This window comes from Fusarium vanettenii (assembly GCF_000151355.1).
Source record: "Fusarium vanettenii 77-13-4 chromosome 9 genomic scaffold NECHAsca_6_chr9_2_0, whole genome shotgun sequence".
NCBI lineage: Eukaryota > Fungi > Ascomycota > Sordariomycetes > Hypocreales > Nectriaceae > Fusarium > Fusarium vanettenii.
Genome location: NW_003315877.1, coordinates 419460 through 440638, shown reverse-complemented (window position 1 = coordinate 440638; position 21179 = coordinate 419460). Strand labels below are relative to the sequence as shown.

Here is a 21179-nt window from a genome sequence, read left to right as displayed (position 1 = left end):
CCAACAACATTCATCTCATCCTCCGCCAACAGCTCCCGCTACCGCGCCTATCCCTTCTCCGGTGATTTCAGCAAATTTGGACAGTGCCTTGATCTGCCACAATTTGAGCATGGCCAAGACCGCCATGTTGGCCCAGTCCGATCCCATCTGCCCTGATGCCCCACGGCCGACAAAGCAGAACCAGCCCGAGGACTTTGAATATTCAAACCTGGCCGACTGGCTAAAGATGGCGAGTGCCTCTTCTTCCATGCCTTGGCGCACAAGCTTGAAGCCCTTGCCCACTTCTCTACCAAGAATGCCGCTGATTTCCTTCTTCTCCGCCTTGACCCATAGAAAAGTGTTGCCGCCAACGTCAAACTTGATCTTGCTTGGGTCTGAAGACTTCATCTCGGTGGAGCGCCCGTCTGCCCAGTTGACATTGATCCTGCTGCCGGTGAAGCCCACTCCCTTTGCTCCAGCAATCAGCATCTGATTCATGCCGTTCATTCGAAAGAGTTGCATCTTGTGGTGTGCACCGAAGCTAATGTCGGCGCGGTATTGTACATCGCCGGGGTGTCTCCCGATAGTCATGGTCTTGTTGCTGCTACTCCCGTCGAGGAAGATCATAAAGTCGGAAGCAAAGAGACCAAACGGCCTGTCTGGTGCCATCTGGTGAGACTGTGGTGGCGCGTTCGGGGGAGGATAGCTTTGAGGACGCGGTTGTGGGCTGTGCTGTGCGTAGCCATGGGGAGGCGGGCCACTTGAGCTCTGGGGACGTTGTCCGTACATCGGTTGCCCTGGAGGGGGCTGTCCGTATCCTTGAGGGGGTTGGGGATACGGCGGAGGATTCGGTGGTGCGAGGTTCTGGCCATAACTTTGACCGTATGCTGGGTTGCCATAAGCCTGTTGGCCATAGGTTTGGCCACTGTTATTCGGACCGCCTTGTCCATCCCAGCCTGGGGATCCGTAGTAGACGGGTACTTGACCAGGAGCTGGCTTGCCTTGGCCAGAATAGTCCCATCCTTTGCCAGGGCCGTAATAAGAGCCCGAGTGTTTAGACTCGCTTGCTCCCATGATGGTAGTGTATGGAAGAGTGTCACTTGGCTGAGGTAGCCTGTAAATAGATAGGTATGTATGGAACCAGTTGAACTTGGGCTCAGCCAAAACTTGGATAGAGAAACAACAGCCAACATGACGGCCGGGCTCTACAGTTTATATAGACCACATCATCTGCAATAAAGCAGAGGCTCATCAACCAGGCCGCTCCATCGGTGCAATTAACCACTTGGTGTCGGAGGCTGACATCACAGGCTGACCAATGGAACCCCAGACGCACTTCCGAATCTGGCATAACCGAGCGCTGAAAGGGATCAGGGCGATCAGCAGCCCCGTAGCTGCAGGTTCGAAGGCTGTCACTGGTGACTCGAAATAGAGAGATTTTTATCGAACGCCGCGAGCTTGTCGCACAATTACGAGGGTGGCTTTTTCAGCAGCTGCGGTAGGGCCATGGTGTGGTTGCTGACCAAGAAACTGCCATTCCAGATGCCCAGAATGGTGGTTTGTTTCAAGAATCAGATCGTCTACTAAGGATTACTAATATGATAAGCCAAAGAGTTGAGGTTGTTGATTAGTAGGTAATTTTCAGTGCAGAAGTCCGATCTCTCAGCACAATGATGTTATCTCCAGCCCAAAATGAAGAGCTATTTGACTGAGAGCCTGTTCCTGCCTGAGTTGTGGCTGGTGCCTGTGACGTTTCGCGCCAAAGCATGCTTAACCAAGATAGGTTTAGCGCATTGTCCAAAGGCGGTGACCACTTGCGACGGCAGAATTGCCATCCCCCACTTGTCCCGCACCCCACTTTGAACTTGGCATTCGAGATCCATCCAAATTTTTGTAGAGCTTCTTCTATGAGTAACCTGCTTGCGACAACAACTTCATCTCCCAATTGCACCATTCACCTCCGTCAACGAGATATTAGGGCATGAATCGCGGAAGGACACCTGCCCGGGGCACCCGGCGAGGAGCTGCGGCTGCTGGCCAACGTGCCCCAGCTGCCACCGGCGAGAGCAGCGCAGGCCCTTCAACTGCCCCAGCAGCTTCTGCCGCAGCTTCAGAGAGCACGACTCCAGCCATTCGAAGCGCATCAACCCGCGGCGCCGCCGTTGCTCGAGCCACCAGAGGTGCCACCGTCGGTCGATTCCGTCCCAAGAACATTCGCCGAGATGAGGCAGAACGAGAGGAGCTGGCTCGCCAGGAAGAGCAAAAGGCCCGTGAGAGAGAGGCAGATGAGCGTAGAGCTCGAGGACGCTCACGGTTCAGGAGTAAGAGGAGTCGTGGTGATGCCATGGGCAGAGGTGGTTTCGGTCGAATAATTTCCGGCGCCAGTGGCCCTTTCTCGTCGGGCGTAGCAGGTAAGGCGCAGATGCGAATTTTCTCACACCATTGATGGCCTTCTAACAAGTTCAGGCGGTTCCGGAGGAGGAGGCTGGTTTGGTGGTGGAGGAGGAGGAGGCAACTTTGGTGGCGGCGGCGGCTTCGGACGAGGCTTCAAGTCAGAATCCAAGCCTGGCTTTGCTCAAGCTGATGGGTCACGGTTCCGCGAGGCACGAATCAACGCCGATAAGCTCCACGTTCACACACCAGAAGAGGAACTCGACAGCGAGGACGAAGCCATGATGAATGTCCTGAGCACCCGCGCCCCCAGTGTCCTGCCCATGGGCATCTACCGAAAAGAACACAAGGAAGAGGGTGTTGTGGTGGCAACAACAGCCGAACTGGAAGCTGCTGAGAATGCCCAGAATGCGCCAGCTGCGGCTGGCGAGGAGGAGAGTCTCTGGGTGGATGACGATGCAGGAGCAGGAGAGGCCCAGACGGCCGACCAAGGAGAAGAGGGCACCTGGACAGACTCAAAACCAACTATCAAAAAGGAACCAGGAGACGACTCTATCGACATGGGTATCAAGGTTAAGCCAACCGAGGAGAAGACGCCAGCCGAGGAGACACCAGCAGCCAAGCCAAAGTCCAAGAAGGCAACAGCTCAAGAGCTAGAAGACAAGTTCGCCGATCTAGACCTAGCGCTTCTTCGCAGTGAACTCGGCTCTATCGAGGTTGCAGAGGGTGAGGGCGAAGATGGCAAGAAGGCGGCACCGAGCAACAAGGACGGCCGCTTGTATCTCTTCCGATTCCCTCCTATTATGCCCCCGTTGAAGCAGGTCTCCCAGCCCAAACCCGCCAGCAAGGTAAAGCCCGAGCCCACTGAGGCTAATGTCCTCGAATCGACGCCAGCCGCTACTGACGCGAACCCCGTGGATCTCACACTGGAGGATCTGGTTTCATCCGGTCTCAACAACGGTGCCGACGACCCGGAGAACAAGCATGGTTTCATGCCAAGCCTCATGACACAGGGCGGCATGATAGGCCAGCTCAAGGTGCGCAAGTCGGGTCGCACGACCCTGGACTGGGGTGGTCTCCTCCTTGACATGGGCTCCAGTCCAGATCCAGGCTTCTTGACAACTGCCGTCATCGTGGAGGAGAACGACGAGAAGCCCCGGCCAGGTGTCGTCGGAGGTGAGAGTTTTGGTATGGGCAAGATCATGGGTCGGTTCGGCCTCGCCCCCTTCTGGGATGAAGAGGAAGATTGGGAAGTCTCTCCCGAGGACCTCAAGATCACATAATGCATAACGATCCAGCAATGACGGGACGAGGGAGATGAGCCTGATTGGCAACGCGGGAGGGGTAAAAGGTATCGCATAAAGCATTACGTGAAAGTATGCTTTCAAGACATGGATATCAAGGAACAAGCAGACCCAAACAAAAAAAAAGAGAAACAGATACCCAACAAATACTACGTCGTGCAGTGTATCGCATTTTCGTAGCCCTCGCCCTGTCATGCAATGCAATAGTACACGGACCTCTTCGGCAATCGCGAAACCCGCACACTTCTCCAACAGCGATTGTCTCAGAAGGCAACGGCATGAAAGAGAGGGGCTCAAACACGGATCTCAAATGCCGTATCGTGCCGGATGAGGAATAAATGTTTGGGGATGAAGCAGTAACCTGGTCACCAATCAAGTCACTCGTTGGTGAGTGGTTGCATGTACCAAAGTATGTGTCACAAGAGAAGACCTTTGTGACTCTGCTCCGACGAAGTTTGCGAGTCTTGTTTGATGCAGTCATAAATACATTAAGAGTTAGAAAACGTGCCAGCATTGTCAAAATGCGTCCTGCCAGTAGCCATCGTGGACCCCAGCTTTTGGTAGCCATAGATCTCCCTCTCCAGGAGGACCAAGCCAATATCATACAAAGCAAAAACCCATTTGGTATCGTGTGCCATCGCGCAACCCAGCTTCGAGGCCTTTTTTCTCCAACGCCTTTTTTCTCCAACGCCTTTATCCATTTTCCCCCAGCCATCTAAAGAGATCCCCCGCAAAGATTGTTGTTGTTTGTAGTGAGACAGTCAGTGTACAAGGGAAGAAAGTGTATGCCCGTTGACGGCATTGTGTCGTATCGTGAAACCCATTATCTCCTGCCTCCGATTCCATATCGGTCTATGTCCTGGCTTTGCGCTTCGAGGTCGTGTATTTGCTCGAACGAATCGTTCGGTGAAGAAATTTGTTCCGAGGCGTGCCAGGGTGAAGGAGGCGGCGACCGGTTGCCCTGGATGACCAAGATCTCGCTCTTAACGATGCTAACTTGACCGGGCGACATAGGGCCGTTGGGTACTCCCCTATGAGGGGGTAAAGGGATGTTGATATCGTTCGGGATATTTCGTATCGTATCGTGTTTCGGTTCGACGTTCACCAACGAGACATCGTTGGGGCCGAAACCTGGCATGACACCAGGCTTGGATCGGTTCGCGTTGGATCGCATCGCAGCGGAATGGCCTGTTCCATATGTGTTCCCGGTGGACTCGAAGCCTCTTATCTTCATAGCCCGGAGAAGGGGTCGAATGGTGGCCAAGCTAGATGCGATGATAGCGACGCCTGGTTCGATAAGTGTCCAGACCATAGCATCAGTGCCAGCAACTACAGGATGGTTAGCTAGTATCCAGAACATAGCCGGGGGTCGCATACAAAGGATGTCGTCGGTATCGGTGAGATCGGCAAGGAATCGTAGACGGACGAGCGTTGCGATGCTTGCACTTTGGGGTGTTAGCGGAAATACACGAAGTAGTAGCTAATATAACTTACAAAATACCAAGGCCCAGAATGACAATAACGGTTGCCTTGGCTGCCTTGGTCATCTTGACAGTCCATAGCATAGGAATAGGTAGGATTGCCTGTACCATGTCAATACGTCTAGTCCTTGCTAGATAGAGAGGAGGTCCGACTTACATAGAGCCAGTCAGACACAATAGTCATAGCACTTATGGCGTATGCGGCTGAGACGATCTGGTCTGCAGAAACACAATGACCACCAGTGATTCTAAAGTCCCATTGCTTCTCGACGGGACTGCACTGGAACATGTTCCAGAAGAAGATGACGGTGCTCCAGATGGTGATGATGGCCAAACTGATCCAGATGATCCATGTGTACACCGGTTTGACCGACAGTCGCAGGAGAAAGACACCAATGCTCAGCTTGATGAACATCATGTCGAGGACATAAGTCGCGGTCGCCAAAGCTTGCCACTGATACACCATAAGCATTCGCCATGAACAGGTACTCTGGTTGCAAGTTGCCTACCTTGAGAGCATTGACCTCGGCCGCATCGTCTTTAATAGCTTCATTGTGTCGGCCGAGTCCTTCTTTCACTCCTTCGAGGATAAAAGCGCAAGATACGGTAAAAATGCCCTGAGGAGTGGTGAGAAGCTGCTCGGTCGGATACCTAGTAGAGGACATACCTGAGCAATGAGCATGAGCCAGTCATCCATTTGGTAACTCTTCATCAAGAAGGCTCTTGTATAGCTACGGAGGCCGACAGAGAGCCAGCTCAGGGCCATAAAGACAATGACGGTGCTGACCAAAGCAACCGAGTTGTCCTCGGAAAGGTCGATGTGCTGGTTGGCAGCCATGGCGCTCCAGCGTCACGAGTGCAGATCGATTTCGAGCATGGCACAGCCTTTGGGCGTTAAAGAGGGTGTAGAGAGGGAACAGAAAAGATAAAAGGAAACATCAAGAGGCAGGACAAGGGTGATACCAAAGGAGGGGGGGGGGACCGGGTGATATCCCCGTAAGATATATCTCACTCGTGCAAAACACCAACCAGCTCCGAGGTACATAACTGATCTAGGCACAAGCAGTGCAGGTGATTCACACCTAGCATCGGCGACCCAACCCAGAGTTGCTCTGCATGATGCATGGGGGTAAGCCCGTGCCTGCAAGGTACGGACGGTGCCACCAGCCGGAGAGAGGATGTGAGCCGGCGTTTGTTTGGGCACACACTCGCTCAAGACCGTTTGAGGCAGGCTTACGGGGCTGCATCTGGGAGGCACGGGGGTAAAAGTCCCATGCAGGAAGCAAAGACCATTACGCGGTTCCTGGGCCGGTTCCTCCAGAGTTCCAAGTGGAACCCGTCAACGCCTCGTTTGGTGAAGAAATAGGCGAGGGCAGGGGATGGAGTGACAGGGGACATTTGTTCTGGTGGCATACGTAGTAGCCTGTCGATGACAAGCTTTGTCGCGATGCGCCAAATTGTGCTAGCAGGTCTTGGGTTGGATGGCGGATAGTGAAGCCGGGAAAGACGTTACTTTCATCTGTTGACAAAAGGGGCATGTTCGCCGCGAGGTTATCGAGAGCTGCTCTCAGTTAGACACGCCATACTTGAGAGCACTCCGCTGAGGATAACCCGTAAACTTCTTGTCCAAACTTCAGACCATCAGCGGGCAACATCAACTGTCCGGGTGACCGAGAAAGGATAACCAGATCGGTGGGTTCGCCTTGCGCATGGACTCAGAGACCAAGGCACATCATGCGACATGCCAGACAGTTGAGGCTTTGCGGGGCCATCTGTTCCTGGCTAGCATATCCGTGACGTCTAGACATTCATCCCTCAACTAGTGATCAGCTAGTGAAGGCAGATTCATGATACATCTCCAAAGGCTCCTCCCCAGTTTCTAGACCCATTCGGGACTCATCCGTGATGGCGCGAACCCGAAGATATGGAAAGACATCCAGGTTGTCGAAGGTTCCGTGCTAGGGCGTTGAGCAGCCACCGTTTCGGTCTCAGCTCTAGGGAGGCCGAGCGTGGGATCCCTGTCAAGCGTCCGGTCTCGTCCCGGGGGCTCAGAACGATTGATACCCTTGTTAGAAAACTCCTCCGTCAGGTCGAAACGATAGTGACTCGTCTAGGCTTGCTGCATGAGGATTCGGCAGCAATACCCCGTCATCAATCTCCTTTGGGTTTGCGCTTATTGCAAGCGCGCAAACGACGAGGCGAGACCATCAAGAGAGCAAGCAGTCAAGCAACCGCGGGGACATGGTCCTGGAGGGTTCCATCGGCGACGGGAAGATGAACAGGGGCCAAAAACCATCTCGTTTTGTGTGGTATCATGAGTTACATTTGGCCGCCGTCAAATCCTTCGGGTAGCATTAGGAGCTGTCGCTGCGGAACCCTGGTTCCATGTGTCAGCGACACGCGAGCACACGGTCCAAGTTGCGAGGCGCAGCTGTGATTCGGGAATATTCAGTATATTTCTCCGTTGAAGTGATGATCCATGGCCGGTTTCTGGATGCAGACACGTGCATCCCTTGTCCCGCGAACCCATGCCCCGCGTCTTCTTGGGCCGTGTGCGACGTCAGGTCAGACAGGATGTTAATTGTAGGGGTGGAATAGCTGTTTGGCGGAGGCTCGCCCGACGGTTCCGTAAACGGTCCATGGTTTCCGTTCTGTTGGTTCATATTCACACCATTCTGCTGGTATAATTGAGCGCGGGCCACCTTCACCCAACAGTTGGTGATTCCAGTTTTTCGCTGGCGAACAAACTTGGTGTTTATCGGAAGACATCGTCTATGGTGGTAGATGATTAGTCCAAGTCATCCGGAATAAGGTGTCGCAAGGTTTGTAAATGGAAACGGAAGACGGGAAGACGGAAGGACGGAACATGTTCATCCGCTGTTCCGTGAGCGGCTCATGGAAGGAACTTGAGTTCTATGACGGGCGGGAGGAGCTCCTTCCTTCCCGCTAACGCTGACGCTGACACTGAAGCTTGCGACACAACAGTCAGTCGCTCTTGCCAAAGAGCTGTCGTGCGATCTGCCAAACCAGAGGGGCCCGACAAAGTGGAAAGAGCGTCCGATTGGCGAATAGGAAGAGCGGAGCATCACCACAAACCAGACCCCTCACTCTTCTCATCAACAACCGTTCGATCCAAGCTTCACCCTGACTCTTACTTCAGCCCCCACGCGAATGGCCTCAGCGCAATTAAGAATCCTACGAGATTTCTATCAAACACTTACGATTTGACGTTGACGCCATCCTTGGCCAAGTCTTAATTCCTCCCAACCGTCTCCACAAGTCTCAGCCTCTGTGGTCACCTTGATATCCCGCTCCGCTTCACAGCTCCAATTGTCTCGCCCCAAGTTTACCAAGATGGCAGAGCTTGCTAAGGACCCGTCCCTGGGACTTACTTACACGTCCCACAAGTACGGCGAGCACAGCCGCCAGAAGCTAGGCGTGTGGCGCTTCAAGGACCGCCCTGACCAGGAAACGGGCTACTGGGTGGTGTATGATGCCATATGGAATCTGCCATTGTGTCTCCGTGCTGATTGATATGCCCACAGGTTCATCCACGGAGGCGGCTGGCGTGACCCCCGAAACACCGAGGACGATTTTGCGGAATCCATCAAGCGCACTGTTATATCCGGTGCTGTCGCGCTGGAGGATATCAAGGGTTTCATCAGCATTGACTACAGACTGTCACCTCACCCTGAGTTCCCTCATGACTCTGCCAATAAGACTGAGGCCCGTGATGCCAAGCACCCTGACCACCTTGAGGATATCTGGTCAGCCCTTAACTTTCTGCAGGGCAAGTACAAGTTGGCAGAGGACTACATTTTGGTCGGTCACTCTGCTGGCGCAACGCTTGCCTTCCAACTGCTGATGGGAGATGATGTCCTCGCTTCTCATGCGCAGGCACCTCTTCCCATCGCCATCATCGGCGTTTCTGGCATCTTTGATCTGGTCGGTCTCAACGAGAGGTTCGGTGGCAACTATGCCGGTTTCATTTCGTCCGCGTTCGGCGAAGACCAGACTGCCTGGAACAAGGCGTCCCCGGCTCGATTCAGTTCCAGCTTCAAGGATAGATGGACTGGTGGAAAGTTGACCGTCCTTGCATGGTCGCCTGAGGACACTCTCATCGACGGACCCGAGATCGACAACATGGCAGCTCTCCTGACCAAACAGGGGATCGATGTGCAGGTGCTCAAGGATCTCAGGGGCGAGCATGACTTTATCTGGCAAGACGGCAGCCAGATCGCCCGACTGATTATCACGGCTTTGCACCAGTTGCGCAGACTATAAAAAACGACTGCCTTTGAAGCAGCTTTCAATTTAGACATTAACTGATTGCTTTTGGTTAATTGTTACACTTTCCAATTTGTTTATTCCGCCGATGACCCTGATTTGCATTCCCTCTTTCCAAACATACTCAATCTTCTCTTGTTTCCTCTCTTCTTCGGTTTCATATCTTGGCGAAGAGAACCCAGCCGCTCGAGGCAATTCGAGAAGCCATGACCATGGAGGCTCCCATCAAGAGCACAGTTCCGCCCCAAACCTGGGCCCAAACAAAGTCGCCACCAGATTTGTCGATAATGGCACCAGCCGTCGGCGCACCGGCCAAACTAGCAAAGGCGCAGATTGTTTGAACCATACCGAACCTAGTACCCATTTTGCGAGGATCCTTGGTTAGGCTGGCGTTGGCTCCCACAAAGGTGCCCTGACATGCGCCGTTCGCAAATCCGAAGAAGACGGCAAAGACGTACATTCCCGTTACAGTTTTTACGCCGATCCAGGCATAAACCATTCCTCCGAGTACGACAATGCCGATGAAAAACGTATTGATGGGCCCCAGGACGTTGTCTGCGAGATAGCCAACTATAGGTCGTGCAGGGATGCTCAGGGCGTTGATGATGAGCAAAAGGCTGACTGCTTCGACAGATGTAAAGCCAATGACATTACGGGCATAGACATTAATCTGTAGGTCATGTCAGCAATTTTACATAAGGTATTAGACGATGATAAACGGTGAGTGGCTTACATAGAAGAAGCCAAAGTACAGGGCATAGAAGTTGAGAAAGGCACCAAGGGAAAAGAACAGATATGGAAGTTCTCTGAATGCCTCCCACTCTACCAGTGGTCCGGATCTTCTTGGGGGCAAGTAGGGCTTCAGAATAATGTTTGCAAGGATGGCCATGACAAGGGCGACGAAAGCAGCACACCGGACAGCCCAGGGGAATCCAATCTGAGGGATGAGGTACTGCAGAGTGGCAGGGAAGACAATGGCTCCAACACCTGTGCCCATGGCGGCTACTGCTAGGGCAAATGCTTTCTTGGTTTTGAAATAGGAGCTGACGACGGAGACGGCAGGCATAAAGATGAGGGCGAGACCAATGCCGGTACAGACACCCTGGGCAAGGAAGATTTGCCAGTATTCGGTACAGAGACTTGTCATGAAGGATCCTAGAACTGCCAAGACACTCCCCACAACAACTGTCTCTCGAGTATACCCCGCGTCAGCGAGACGGCCAGCCGGACCGCAAAAGGCAAAGGTCAGAAAGGTCTGGCATGAACCGATCCACGAGATCTGAGACGACGGGAGACCCAATGTCTCCTCGTAATGTAACTGATAGACTCCAAAGGTGGCTGGATATCCCCAGGCGAGGCAGTTGATGAGCAAGCCGGCAAACACCTGGGACCAGGCTTTGAAACCCCCATCGGGAGGGTTGAAGTTGTCCGGGTCAAAGACTGGAGGCGGGGGGGCGTTTGTGTTTGAGATTGTGGGATTGAGGACCTGAGGCTCTTCGGAAGCATCGACTGACGACTGCCCGTAGGCCGGGGTCTTCTCTACATCTCTGGCAAACATTGTCGTCGACACAATGGGGCAATGGACATGGGGAGGAGCGTGTTCCAATTCAGATGCTACTGTTAATAGACACTACGTGGGGGAAGGATCTCGATTCTGAGGTCAGCGAGGCTCCTATATACATCCAGGCATTATTAATTCGCCCAGCCGGAATTGGGCTTCCTTTCTCTACTATCAGCTGGATAAAGGATTTTCTCCCTCTGCCATCCATCTTCGGCCGATATCGCGCCCCACACAGGATGAACCGCTCCGATCGGGCCCTCGGCGCTGGCATTGTCATTTGCTGAAGCCAGATCGTCGTGGGGTCCTCTCTAGTCGACTCGGTTGTTGTAGGGCGCCCTGTCAACGACATGTAGATAGGGGAGGGGGGGAAAGGGAAAAGAGGCGTCGTAGGGTGTGCGTGACAGGACGATGGATAATTATTCCCGGGTCCAGGTGACCTTATGTTGGAGGTGGATTCCCTCTTTTGTTTTTACCCCAACAAAAAGAGGTCCCCTAAATGCATGATGATGAGCATTGTACAACATTGACAATACAGGAAAACGCCAAGAGTTGGGAGGTGAGGTGAAAAGTTGCTATCAATTGACTGTTTTAATTGCGGGTTAATTGACTCTTTTCCTCCGATATTCAACGGCCGAAAAAGGGTGGAGATTTTGTGACTCAGATGAGCCGAATGAACCTCCAGGGTAAGGTACCGGCCGGCCCCGAGGGCCCCGCACCGACGGCCGGGACGCTTAAACAACCTCCGGGGACGGATGTCCGCGGCTTTGTGGCAAGGAGAACGTGGGGCCAATGAAAGGCCTCCGTCACGGGTGGTCGCGGCCATCGGCGCCGGAGGGGGGGAAGCGCACACAAAAAAAAAATCAATAAACAAATACTGCGAAATGCGGACGCGCCACTACCTATGCCCCTGCAAGCCCCTTCTATCATTCACCGCATTTGTCGCAACGCGCAGGTGGGTTGCGCGCTCGCTGCTGCGCAGAAGAAGAGTCCACTGTTGCGACCGATAAAACCGTTGACGTTTCGGGATGAGAGTTCCGACGCCGAAACGGCGTTGAACATTGCCACCCGTAGATCATCAACAAGGAAAAAAAGAATAGCATCATCGTGATCGCCATTCTCCACGCTATATAAAACCCACCAAAAAACAACCATTAATTTTTTGCACTTTTGGACTTGTCTTGTTTATTATGTCAACCTCTCTCGTCGCGAAACCCCATGAAGAAAATTACCCCTCCATCGCGAGCGCGGGGTAATAAACAAAGACACGCACACACACAGAAAAAAAAACATGACGTAAAAAAGCAATGACCTGGCATCTCACGTGATGTACCTTGATCGGGATCTTGGACCAATCGGCTCTTGGATCGTCCCCGCATCGTGCGGGCGGGGTGGGGCGGGAGCGGGACGCTAGCGCCCGATTCGGGGAGAGGAGGGGGAGGAGATGGTGGGGTGTATGTAGGTTAAGACGATTGACCGGTTCTTTGAAAGTCGAAAAAAAAAGAACCGTTGAGATAACGCAAGGTGTGAAATGCGATGCGATGCGATGCAATATGTAAAAGAGGGTGTAATTGGGCTGCAATACCGTTGAGGGGGTTGCTGCGCCGTCGATGCGACCGCGTTTAGGCTCGAGATGGTGGTGTCGGCAGGGGGCGTCCGAGAAACAAGTTTGCAGCGCTTCTGTCGCAAAATGCCCTCGCCTGCGACATCACCGTCGTAAAAGAAAATCCAGCAACACGTTTATCTGTATCGCTTCGGAAGACGGGGATAGCGGTCGCATACTGTTGCGACGGCTATATCCGAGTTTTCAGACAGCCAGGTCGTGGGCGCCATGTAAATCTGTGCAACCACATTCCCACACCGTCCCTCACCATCACGTATATATATGTACACGAGGTTAATAATTGAACATGTTGCGTAGGAATGCATACTACAGCAAGCTATAGAAAATCGCAATAGAACAAGGAAATCAGAAACAGCCACTCCCTGTCGCCTTCGCCGACCCCGAGTCCGTCCGTCCTTTTGCGCGGCTAGTAGACAATTTCCATAGTTGGCATCCAGACGGGCTTCCCTTTTTTTTTTCCGTCTGTCTCCCTCTTTCGGGATCTCCCCCCGAGTTCATTTGTCTTGCGCTTTCACATACACACTCGATGATAACCCTTCCATATTTCCGTTCCTACCCTTCCTTCTATCCCTTGGGAGATTTTCCAATCCACGCGCCGAGCTCGCCTCCAAACCTCCCTTCCTCGCGCCCTTCCATTTTTGATCGCCCGCTTTGTGGAAGGCCTGGCAATGATGGATGGCTCGCTACCCGAGTTGCCAGGCCTTCCAGAGCCAAAGCACAAAGCAGATGAAACGAAAAGAGAAGTAACAAAAGACACTCGACAACTCCCACATCTCCCCTCCCCCCCCCAAACGCCATATAAGGAGTGTAATGGCCAACAGGCCGTCGTTATTACATCCTCCTGAAAATCATCATGAGTGCCGCCCTCTCGCCTGCGAACCATAGTAACGACAAGATAAAACAGAAAAACAAAAAAAAAAAAGGAGGAAGATGAGATAATGCGCATGATATACTGCGATGGTGTTTTTGTTCTTGATGCGATGTTTACAATCCACTGTTGCCAAGTGAGACAAGTTTGGTTGCGAGTCTGACATGACCGCGTAGATAGTTGATCAAGGTTGAGTGTACATGCTCAAGATTTGGACAATGCGTGCTCTTGTGCAAAATGACACATACCAAGTCAACATCTAAAAATTCGCAAAGGAGGCGGCCGTCACCCCTACCGCTTGCGCTTCTTCGACTTGTCCGCTGTCATGGTTGCGGCGGCGATAGGGGCAGCGGGTAATAGAGCGGGCTGGACAACGGCGGGAACCTCTTCCTTCTTGATGGGAACCCCCATGTGGCGACCGTATCGACCCTTCCGGCCGTTGCCCTCGTCCTCGCTGATACACTGATCCGCAGAAAGGCCTGCGTCGCGGCAACGTCCGCAGGGTCTCTGTCGGTCACAGCCCTTCTTGCTCTTCCTGCAGCGCTGGCAGCGCGGCTTGGTGGAGAGATCAGGCTGCTCCTCCTCGCCAGGAACAGGCGGGGCTTGTCCAGTCGAGACGACCGACTGCTTTCGTGACGGAGGCATAGATGCCGGGGATATTGGGCCGGCAGGGACAGCTGGTAGCTTCTTGGTCTTGGAGCCGTTGGAAGCGCGGCCGCCCTTGGAGCCCTTGGTCGAAGGTGCCTTGGAGATGGAGCCAGAGCTCTTGTGCTTGGTAGGAGCCTTGGTGGTCTTTACGGGCTTGGTCTTGCTGCTATTGGAGAGCAGAGAATCATCTGCGCCATCCTCATAGTCGGCATCGTCACCACTAACTTCAGCGCTCTCAGGAGGAGGCATGAAGTGCGCCTCGGTAGTCTGATAGACCTTACCGATAGCGCCAGCAGTATCAAGCTTTTGACGGTGGGCAGGAGGCAGCTCAGCCTCGCTATCGCTCTCTCCATCGCTGGTAGCACCAGTCGAGGAAGCAACCTCAGCTCTTCCGCTGAATGTATCATCGAGGGTCGAGGCAGAAGTGCGGCCCTGGGAGATATTGGAGATCTCGCCAAGGCGCATCAGCTGGATGGCGACGTCTTTGTCTTCTTCAGACATGCAGCTGCCGACGGTCGGGTCAGGGGTAGGGAGGACGCCCATTCCGCTGCCATTGCTGGCATAGCCGATGCTATTGCGGTTGCGACGGCTGTCAGGGCCTGGTGTTGAGTACATGTTGGCGTGCGAGTGGCCATTGCTATAACCCTGGGGTGACTGCATGGGGCGGGCGTTCGTGAAGGGGTTCTGGTGAGGCTGCACAAAGGGCATAGCCTGACGGTGAGGCTCGACACGACGAGCAGGAGAGACGGACGGGTTCGATGTCGCCGCCGGCATCTGAGGTGGTGCAAACAGGGGCAGTTCCTGTGAACCGACGCTGTCAGTCTCTTGAGGCCGCCTTGACAAAATGGCGGTCTCCACTTACCGAGCTTTCGAACTTGGCCCTCTTTCGACGTCCACCCTCGACAATGTTCTCGACACTGATGTCGGTCGTAGGCAGCTGGTCTTTGTTCTTGCCAGACGTCGAAGTAGGCTCATCACTGCTGCTATATCCGTTTATGCTGTCGCTGTGGAGTTCAACATGACTCCTTGCGGCGGAACCCCGGTTCTTGGAGGAGCGAGAGCGACCCTTCTTTCCATTTGTGCTGGCAGAAGCACTTCTTCGGCCGCGAGAAACATTGGGAGAAGGACTCCGTCTCCGCGATGATCGCGAGCCGGGTCTGGAGATATCTTGCGCAAAGCGCTGGGCTTGGGGAGCGGGATAAGCACTGTCACCATAGTAGGGGTGGGCGCCGACCGAGGCGCTGTGATAATGATGAGCATAGGCGGCCGGGTTGACCGGAGGCTCTTCAATGACCCTAACGTAAACGACCATATTATTGCGGAAGTTTTCATATCGAGCAATGAGGGTGTTGCGGTGTTCATCCTCGAAACTGACTCCCTTTGACCCGGTCGGACCCGAGTACAAACCGTAGAAATTCTTGACGGTCGTCACAATCGAGTCTGTAGTATCGTGGGGATATATTTGTACTCGCATGGGCAGGCGCGCACGATATTGGGGAGATTCCGGGAACAACAGCTCGAATGCGACGTTCTTGGGGGTCGCCGTCTGCTGGGGTGAGACACTGCCTCCATTCGAGGACGCCCCCGAGCCACCGACACCGGTGTTCAGCGGCGACATGGAAGCCATTGTGCCAGTGTGAGGGATGTATGAGTGTGTCGTTGGAGATGGACGAGGTTGATAGGGAGGAAGAGGTGAGGGTTGTGGTTGGGGACGGCGGTTGCGGGCTTTGCCTGGGATAGACTAGGCCAGGGCCTGTTCACGGCAGGATCGCTCAACAGGACGCTCGACAATCTGGTCTGTGGCCGAGGGCCAGAGAACAGAAGCGATGCGAGTATGTGAAGACGATGCCAGGCTATGGATGGGAGATCAAAAGGGGATCACCATCCAGGGCGTGGGCGGTAAGCGCCGAGTCTTGTGTGCGGTGGTATTCCAGGGCTCGACTTGCGGTGCGGATGACGACGATGGGACGGAGGGTTCGTTGAAACGACAGCGACGACGAGTTGGGCGACCTAGGGAGAGATCTGAGGCGGATTAGCAGCTGGTAGAGACCTGGACAACAGGTGAAGCAGCTGAGATGGTGTCGGGAAGTGATCCTCGTGGAGAGAACGACTGCCGGGCGGACTGGCGCTGGTTGGGACGGGGAGGACGGATGGAGGAGAGCGGTCATGGGCCTGGGGGCTCAGGACGGAAGAGGGGAGATTCGGGGCCTCGAGATTGGGTCTCGATGGGGATCGCGCATGATGATACAAGCGATGGGACTCACCAGAGACGACCAGAGTCGGGTTGAGATGGTTGTGGCGGCGTTGAACACTTGGGAAGAGGGTGTGCATGAGGAAAAGAGGAGCCAGGCGAGAGAGTTGAACGATTTTGTCGCTGCCGAACTGGGCTCACTAACACGGGCTGGCTGGCCCCAGGTCCCCTTCCAAGGCAGTTGGAGATAACGTCCCCTGGAGGGGGCCTGGAGAGGAGGCCGCTAGACCGCTGGAAGGGGCCATCTACAGCGTGTCAGGGCCTGTAATGGCAGTACACAGGACACCCACCTTCAGGGAGGTCGGGTCCAGCGCTGAGATTGGACCAGGGTCGGCTTGCCCTGAATCCATTGACGTGAGGGACCCGTCCGTCTATTGAGGTGCCTGACCGCAACGGGGGGATTATGAGCGCGGGCTTGAATATATGGCTGTTGCCATGTTTGATTTCTCCAAAGATGGTACTTAGGCTTCATAAACGTCCTCCACGTTGTTATATTGCGTGTTGCATGTTGCTTCAGGGGGCGCATTCTTCTTGACTATGACGGCCGACGCGGGAACTGGAACCTTGAAAAGCGGGTGATGCAGCGCGCAACCACAGGGGAAGGATATCTCTTTGCGCGCGCGCACACATATTGTCTGCGCTCTTGTAATAGATGAAAATGATATCTATCAGATGCTTTTACTATTTCTTAACTTCCATGCGCTTCCTCCTCGAACTCTTACGGGCGGGCGGCATACGTATCTGAGAGGTTGCAAGGGCCCGGTAGTCAGATGTCGATCCCCGGCAAGTAAGGCGCATACTTTATACGGTGATGATGAGCCTACGTATCTCGGTCATGGTTTGCCGCAAGACGGAACCTTGAGACACAAGGTTCAGGCACGGCTCTCGGGAGCGGAGTAGAGGCAATGCGCCCGCTCTCGTGCTATTCCTTCAACTCGAGTGTGTGCGCTGTGCTGTGCTGTGCTGCGCTGCGCCTTTGGGTATGAGTCTTTTGCTCTCCATCCAATATGGATCGCGACGTCGAAACTCACTGACTTGTCCAGTCAAGCTAAGGTAGCCAACCCTCCAGTTGACTTGTCCGTTTCAGCGGAGCCCTTTTGGGGACTTGGCTTCCTTTCCCTCCCGAACCTCCGGTCTCCGTTGGAGCGTCCTGCTGCGACCGACCCATCTATCTACTCCTCTCCTACCGTCCACTCGCGATCCATCCGCTACTAGCGACATCTCCATTGCTCCAAAGGCGACCCTAGTTAGGCTAGGCGCTGGCGCCCAGCGGCCAACAACAATGGCCTCGCCCCAGGAGAATCCAGCCCAGCCCCTCACGCTCGTGCTGTCCTCTGACAGCTCTCTTTGTCTGGCCGCCTCGAGTGACCCTCACCTCCCATCCGAATGTAGGTGTGGGTATGAATGGATCCGTAGGGTCAAGTAGGAAAATAACGAACCTGTGGTCCCGGCTAGCTTGAGAACAAAGGGAAAATCTGTGAATGGCACACGCTCGCTCGGCGACATGGCAGCCAGCAGTTGTTGAGCGCCGCTCCAGACCTGCAGGTGCACACACACACACACACGCACACAACACGCGCACACACACATCCATATTCTCTCTCCCGCTCCCTCCCAATGGGGAGTATCAACTGCGCCCGGAGCTTGGCGGGGGTCCAGTGCGACTCTAGTTCAGGGCTTTTTGAACATCTTCCGGCCCAAACTGAAGGCGCAGATTTGACCATAAATCAACCTGTAACTCGGCGGCTCGTAGACCCAATGGTGATTCTACGCGCGAGAACGAACGGATTGGGCGGCAGCTGAATCTCAGCAGGCGCACAATGAGAAGCTGAGAGCTGTTGATCGAGGGCTCAGACAGCTCTGAGCTGATGGTTGCAATAAGCCATTGACAGCCAATCGCGCTGCTGTCATGGCCGGCCAAGCTCGGGGCCTGTCCTGATCATGCGTCAAGTTGAACCAGACGCGCAGAAGACCTTTCCTTTTACCGCCGTGAGTGAAGAGAGGCTTGCTGGATCTTGAAATAGAATCCAGGGGGTAAAACTAGGGCTGAAATGTACGTGCTTGCTTTATGCCATCTTGTGTCTTGGTTATTCCAGGTATTGAATGTTGGCAAAGACGTTGAGGCCATGTTCCTGTTGTGGGATTTTAGTGTGTCGGTTTTTTTGGACCCCCAAACTGGGCCAGCGCAAGGGGGTTCATCCGGTTCAACCAGCAATTTGTTGAAGAACAACCCGTCAAACATAATAGATATGCGCTGTATTGGTCTGTTAATGAGAGGATTGGATCAGAGCGACCTTGATTCAACCAAAAGGGGTTTTGCGCCGATGAGCCCTGGATCTGGAATTACCGTCATCTTCTCGAAGGACAATGAACCTAGATTGACGACCCTTGAGACAATGAAATCCAACTGCCAAGGGGCCCATCAAGCCTCGCCTTGCGCATGGTTCTCCAGGGGCGCTAGGAATAGCAGAGAGAGACCCTGTTCGTCTTCTAGATCCATTCCCTCATCTCAAGTTGAGCATTGCATCCATTGCGTGCGCTCGCTGACTCTCACATAACCCCTACCCTGGGGTTCGGTTCAGCAACCAACTTGTCATGATAACCCTCGCTCGACGCCTGGGCCCGGGCGATCAATTTCCCTGTCCATCGAGGAAGCCGCTGGGGGTTTCATCTTGATCGGGCCAGGCAGCGTTGAGACGGCTGGCTCGTGGCGCACAAGGTAGAGAGGCAAAAATGGGATCGAGGATTGGAGCTTGGCCACACGTTCTGGCTTGTTTTGTTTCAGTGTGAGGCCAGAATCCATCCATCCGCGCACGCCGTGGATGGAACCATGCGATCGATAGCTAGCACACGGCCATTCTCTCGGCCTGGAGAACTGCATTCTCTGGTTATCGAGTTTCCTCTTCTCTTGTCTCGCTCGTTCGCGCGCTCTGGAAGGCAGGTAGTTCTCCAGCTCATGGACGGACCCCTGTCAACCTTGGGCCTGCAAGACCCGGACGGCATCGGCGGGCGATGCATAACCTCAACTGGCATCATGGGACCCGTGACCAGCCTAGCCCAAGCTACGACCGTTCTGTGCATGCCACGGACGGGGCCATCCGGACCCTTGCCACGCGATGCGATTCACAGATGCGCAATGCGATGGATAGACAACTGCAGCGATGTCCCCTTTGCGCCCTTCTCGCAGGTTGAGCTGCGACTCTCTGCAAGAAGCTAACCCTCACCCGAGGATCGCGCTACTCAGCAGACAATGCGCCCATCATGTTTGCGCGTTCCCATGGATGATGGGGGTTCAGGTTGCATCCAAGGGAAGGATGCGATGCGCCCATCGACCATCAAGCATGACGCTTGCGCGCACGCTGTCACCGCCCCGCCCTATCCACGTTTGGATGCGCTGGCGCAAAAAACGCTGGTCAACAACAAAAACAAGATGCGACAGAAAAAAAGATGGAGAGCTCCGTTGGCCGAATCAGCGTCCGTCGCAGCCCAGCCGTGACTGAAGGAGCGCGTTGTGGTCTGGTCTCGTCTCATCTCCCTTTGTCTCGCCTCGCACTCTGTTCTGCGTCAAGCTCTGCCAGCTTGCGCGCCTAGACTGGAACTATCCGTGGCAAGCGAGATAGATAATAACTTCATGATCTCCAGTCTCCAGCCTCCAGTCCCAGTCACTCCGACTCCGACCGGGGCCCGGCTGATTTGCGATAATATGGATATGGACGGCCCATCAGTGGTGGATGGCATGGGACGTCGAGGACGCACAGAAGTTACGGTGTGTGCATCTGTGGCATATGCATGGCCCTTGTGCGCCTGTCCCGTCCAAGAATGTGATGGAGCTCGGCATTTGGTTGTTATTATAGGGACTCTCGCCAGACCTCATCATGGTCTCGGGTGTTTAAAGTCGAATTGCGCCCAGCCTCTTTCGCGAGATTGCGTCTCTCGCCTCATCTCTCGTCACAGCGCAGACTCGTCTGGCATGTGGCGGTCGCTAGATTTCCATGCCATGTAGTTCGGTGCGGTGCGGTGCAGTGGCTTGCCTGCGCAGGTACCTACTTATCAATGGATGCGCCCAGTGAACTCGCTCCATTGGCACCCGTTGGTCCCCGTCGCAGAATGCTGGGCGGGCACAGATTTGATCCAAAAGGCGCATATTGAACTGGTGATCACGATCGCCTTATTTGACGAGAAGCCGAGTTGGGCATCGAGTCCGATACAAGGCGTATTCGCGACAATCGACATGAGCTATCCGAGGCTGTGGCATTCTGCCCAGTCCTTGTCCATCAAGGGACAGGACATTTGCCTATTCGCCACTCTCGTGCTCCAGGGTTAGAGATCCATTGCGACAGACCACATGGAGCTGGTGCACCCTTTTAAACCCTCCTGTTCCTGATTCCGTGTTTCCCGCTAGTTGAGCATAAACTTCTGGAGCTAATAAAGCTTTCATTGACCTTGATAGCGTTCGGTTACTGTCAAAAGGCAATGCGCAATGCCGTGTTGGCTCGTTGAATCCTCATGTCTTAGCTTCCCAAGCTATCAAGGGCGCACACAGCCCCTCCCGCGGCCTGGATGGGTCGGGATTTGCGACAACCAGCAGATCGGGGAAACTGGGGAACGAGGGCGCGCCATCACTGTTGAATAGGATGTCGGCCGGATGATTCTGACGATGTTGCACCATCGCGCGGTTGGAAAGGTGAGATATGGTGGCGTAGAGCTGGGTTTAGTGCTGCTTGCGTGGCGGAATGTCTGAGGAGGGGCGATGCCATCCACCATTTCATGACGGGTGGACAGATCAGG

At 54.3% G+C, this 21179-nt stretch overlaps 6 protein-coding genes across 6 annotated transcripts; 2 read left to right on the top strand and 4 right to left on the bottom strand.

Moving 5' to 3' along the window:
* Positions 1-15: 15 nt before the first annotated feature.
* On the bottom strand, positions 16-1053 carry NECHADRAFT_84676 (uncharacterized protein; the record flags this gene model as incomplete). The annotated part of the gene is made up of 1 exon (XM_003049958.1): positions 16-1053. One exon carries the CDS (start codon positions 1051-1053, stop codon positions 16-18), a length of 1038 nt encoding a protein of 345 aa, XP_003050004.1.
* A 907-nt stretch (positions 1054-1960) lies between these two features.
* NECHADRAFT_84675 (uncharacterized protein) lies at positions 1961-3653 on the top strand (the record flags this gene model as incomplete). Its single annotated transcript, XM_003050335.1, has 2 exons — positions 1961-2390; positions 2446-3653. The coding sequence occupies 2 exons, from the start codon at positions 1961-1963 to the stop codon at positions 3651-3653; spliced, it is 1638 nt and encodes a 545-aa protein (XP_003050381.1).
* An 844-nt stretch (positions 3654-4497) lies between these two features.
* NECHADRAFT_48436 (uncharacterized protein) lies at positions 4498-5993 on the bottom strand (the record flags this gene model as incomplete). The annotated part of the gene is made up of 6 exons (XM_003049957.1): positions 4498-5018; positions 5052-5119; positions 5169-5257; positions 5313-5609; positions 5665-5772; positions 5823-5993. The coding sequence occupies 6 exons, from the start codon at positions 5991-5993 to the stop codon at positions 4498-4500; spliced, it is 1254 nt and encodes a 417-aa protein (XP_003050003.1).
* Positions 5994-8509: 2516 nt separating this feature from the next.
* On the top strand, positions 8510-9439 carry NECHADRAFT_84673 (uncharacterized protein; the record flags this gene model as incomplete). Its single annotated transcript, XM_003050334.1, has 2 exons — positions 8510-8643; positions 8701-9439. The coding sequence occupies 2 exons, from the start codon at positions 8510-8512 to the stop codon at positions 9437-9439; spliced, it is 873 nt and encodes a 290-aa protein (XP_003050380.1).
* Positions 9440-9599: 160 nt separating this feature from the next.
* Positions 9600-11000, bottom strand: NECHADRAFT_48950 (uncharacterized protein; the record flags this gene model as incomplete). The annotated part of the gene is made up of 2 exons (XM_003049956.1): positions 9600-10112; positions 10176-11000. The coding sequence occupies 2 exons, from the start codon at positions 10998-11000 to the stop codon at positions 9600-9602; spliced, it is 1338 nt and encodes a 445-aa protein (XP_003050002.1).
* Positions 11001-13783: 2783 nt separating this feature from the next.
* On the bottom strand, positions 13784-15767 carry NECHADRAFT_105273 (uncharacterized protein; the record flags this gene model as incomplete). Its single annotated transcript, XM_003049955.1, has 2 exons — positions 13784-14941; positions 15003-15767. The coding sequence occupies 2 exons, from the start codon at positions 15765-15767 to the stop codon at positions 13784-13786; spliced, it is 1923 nt and encodes a 640-aa protein (XP_003050001.1).
* Between the last annotated feature and the right edge of the window lie 5412 nt (positions 15768-21179).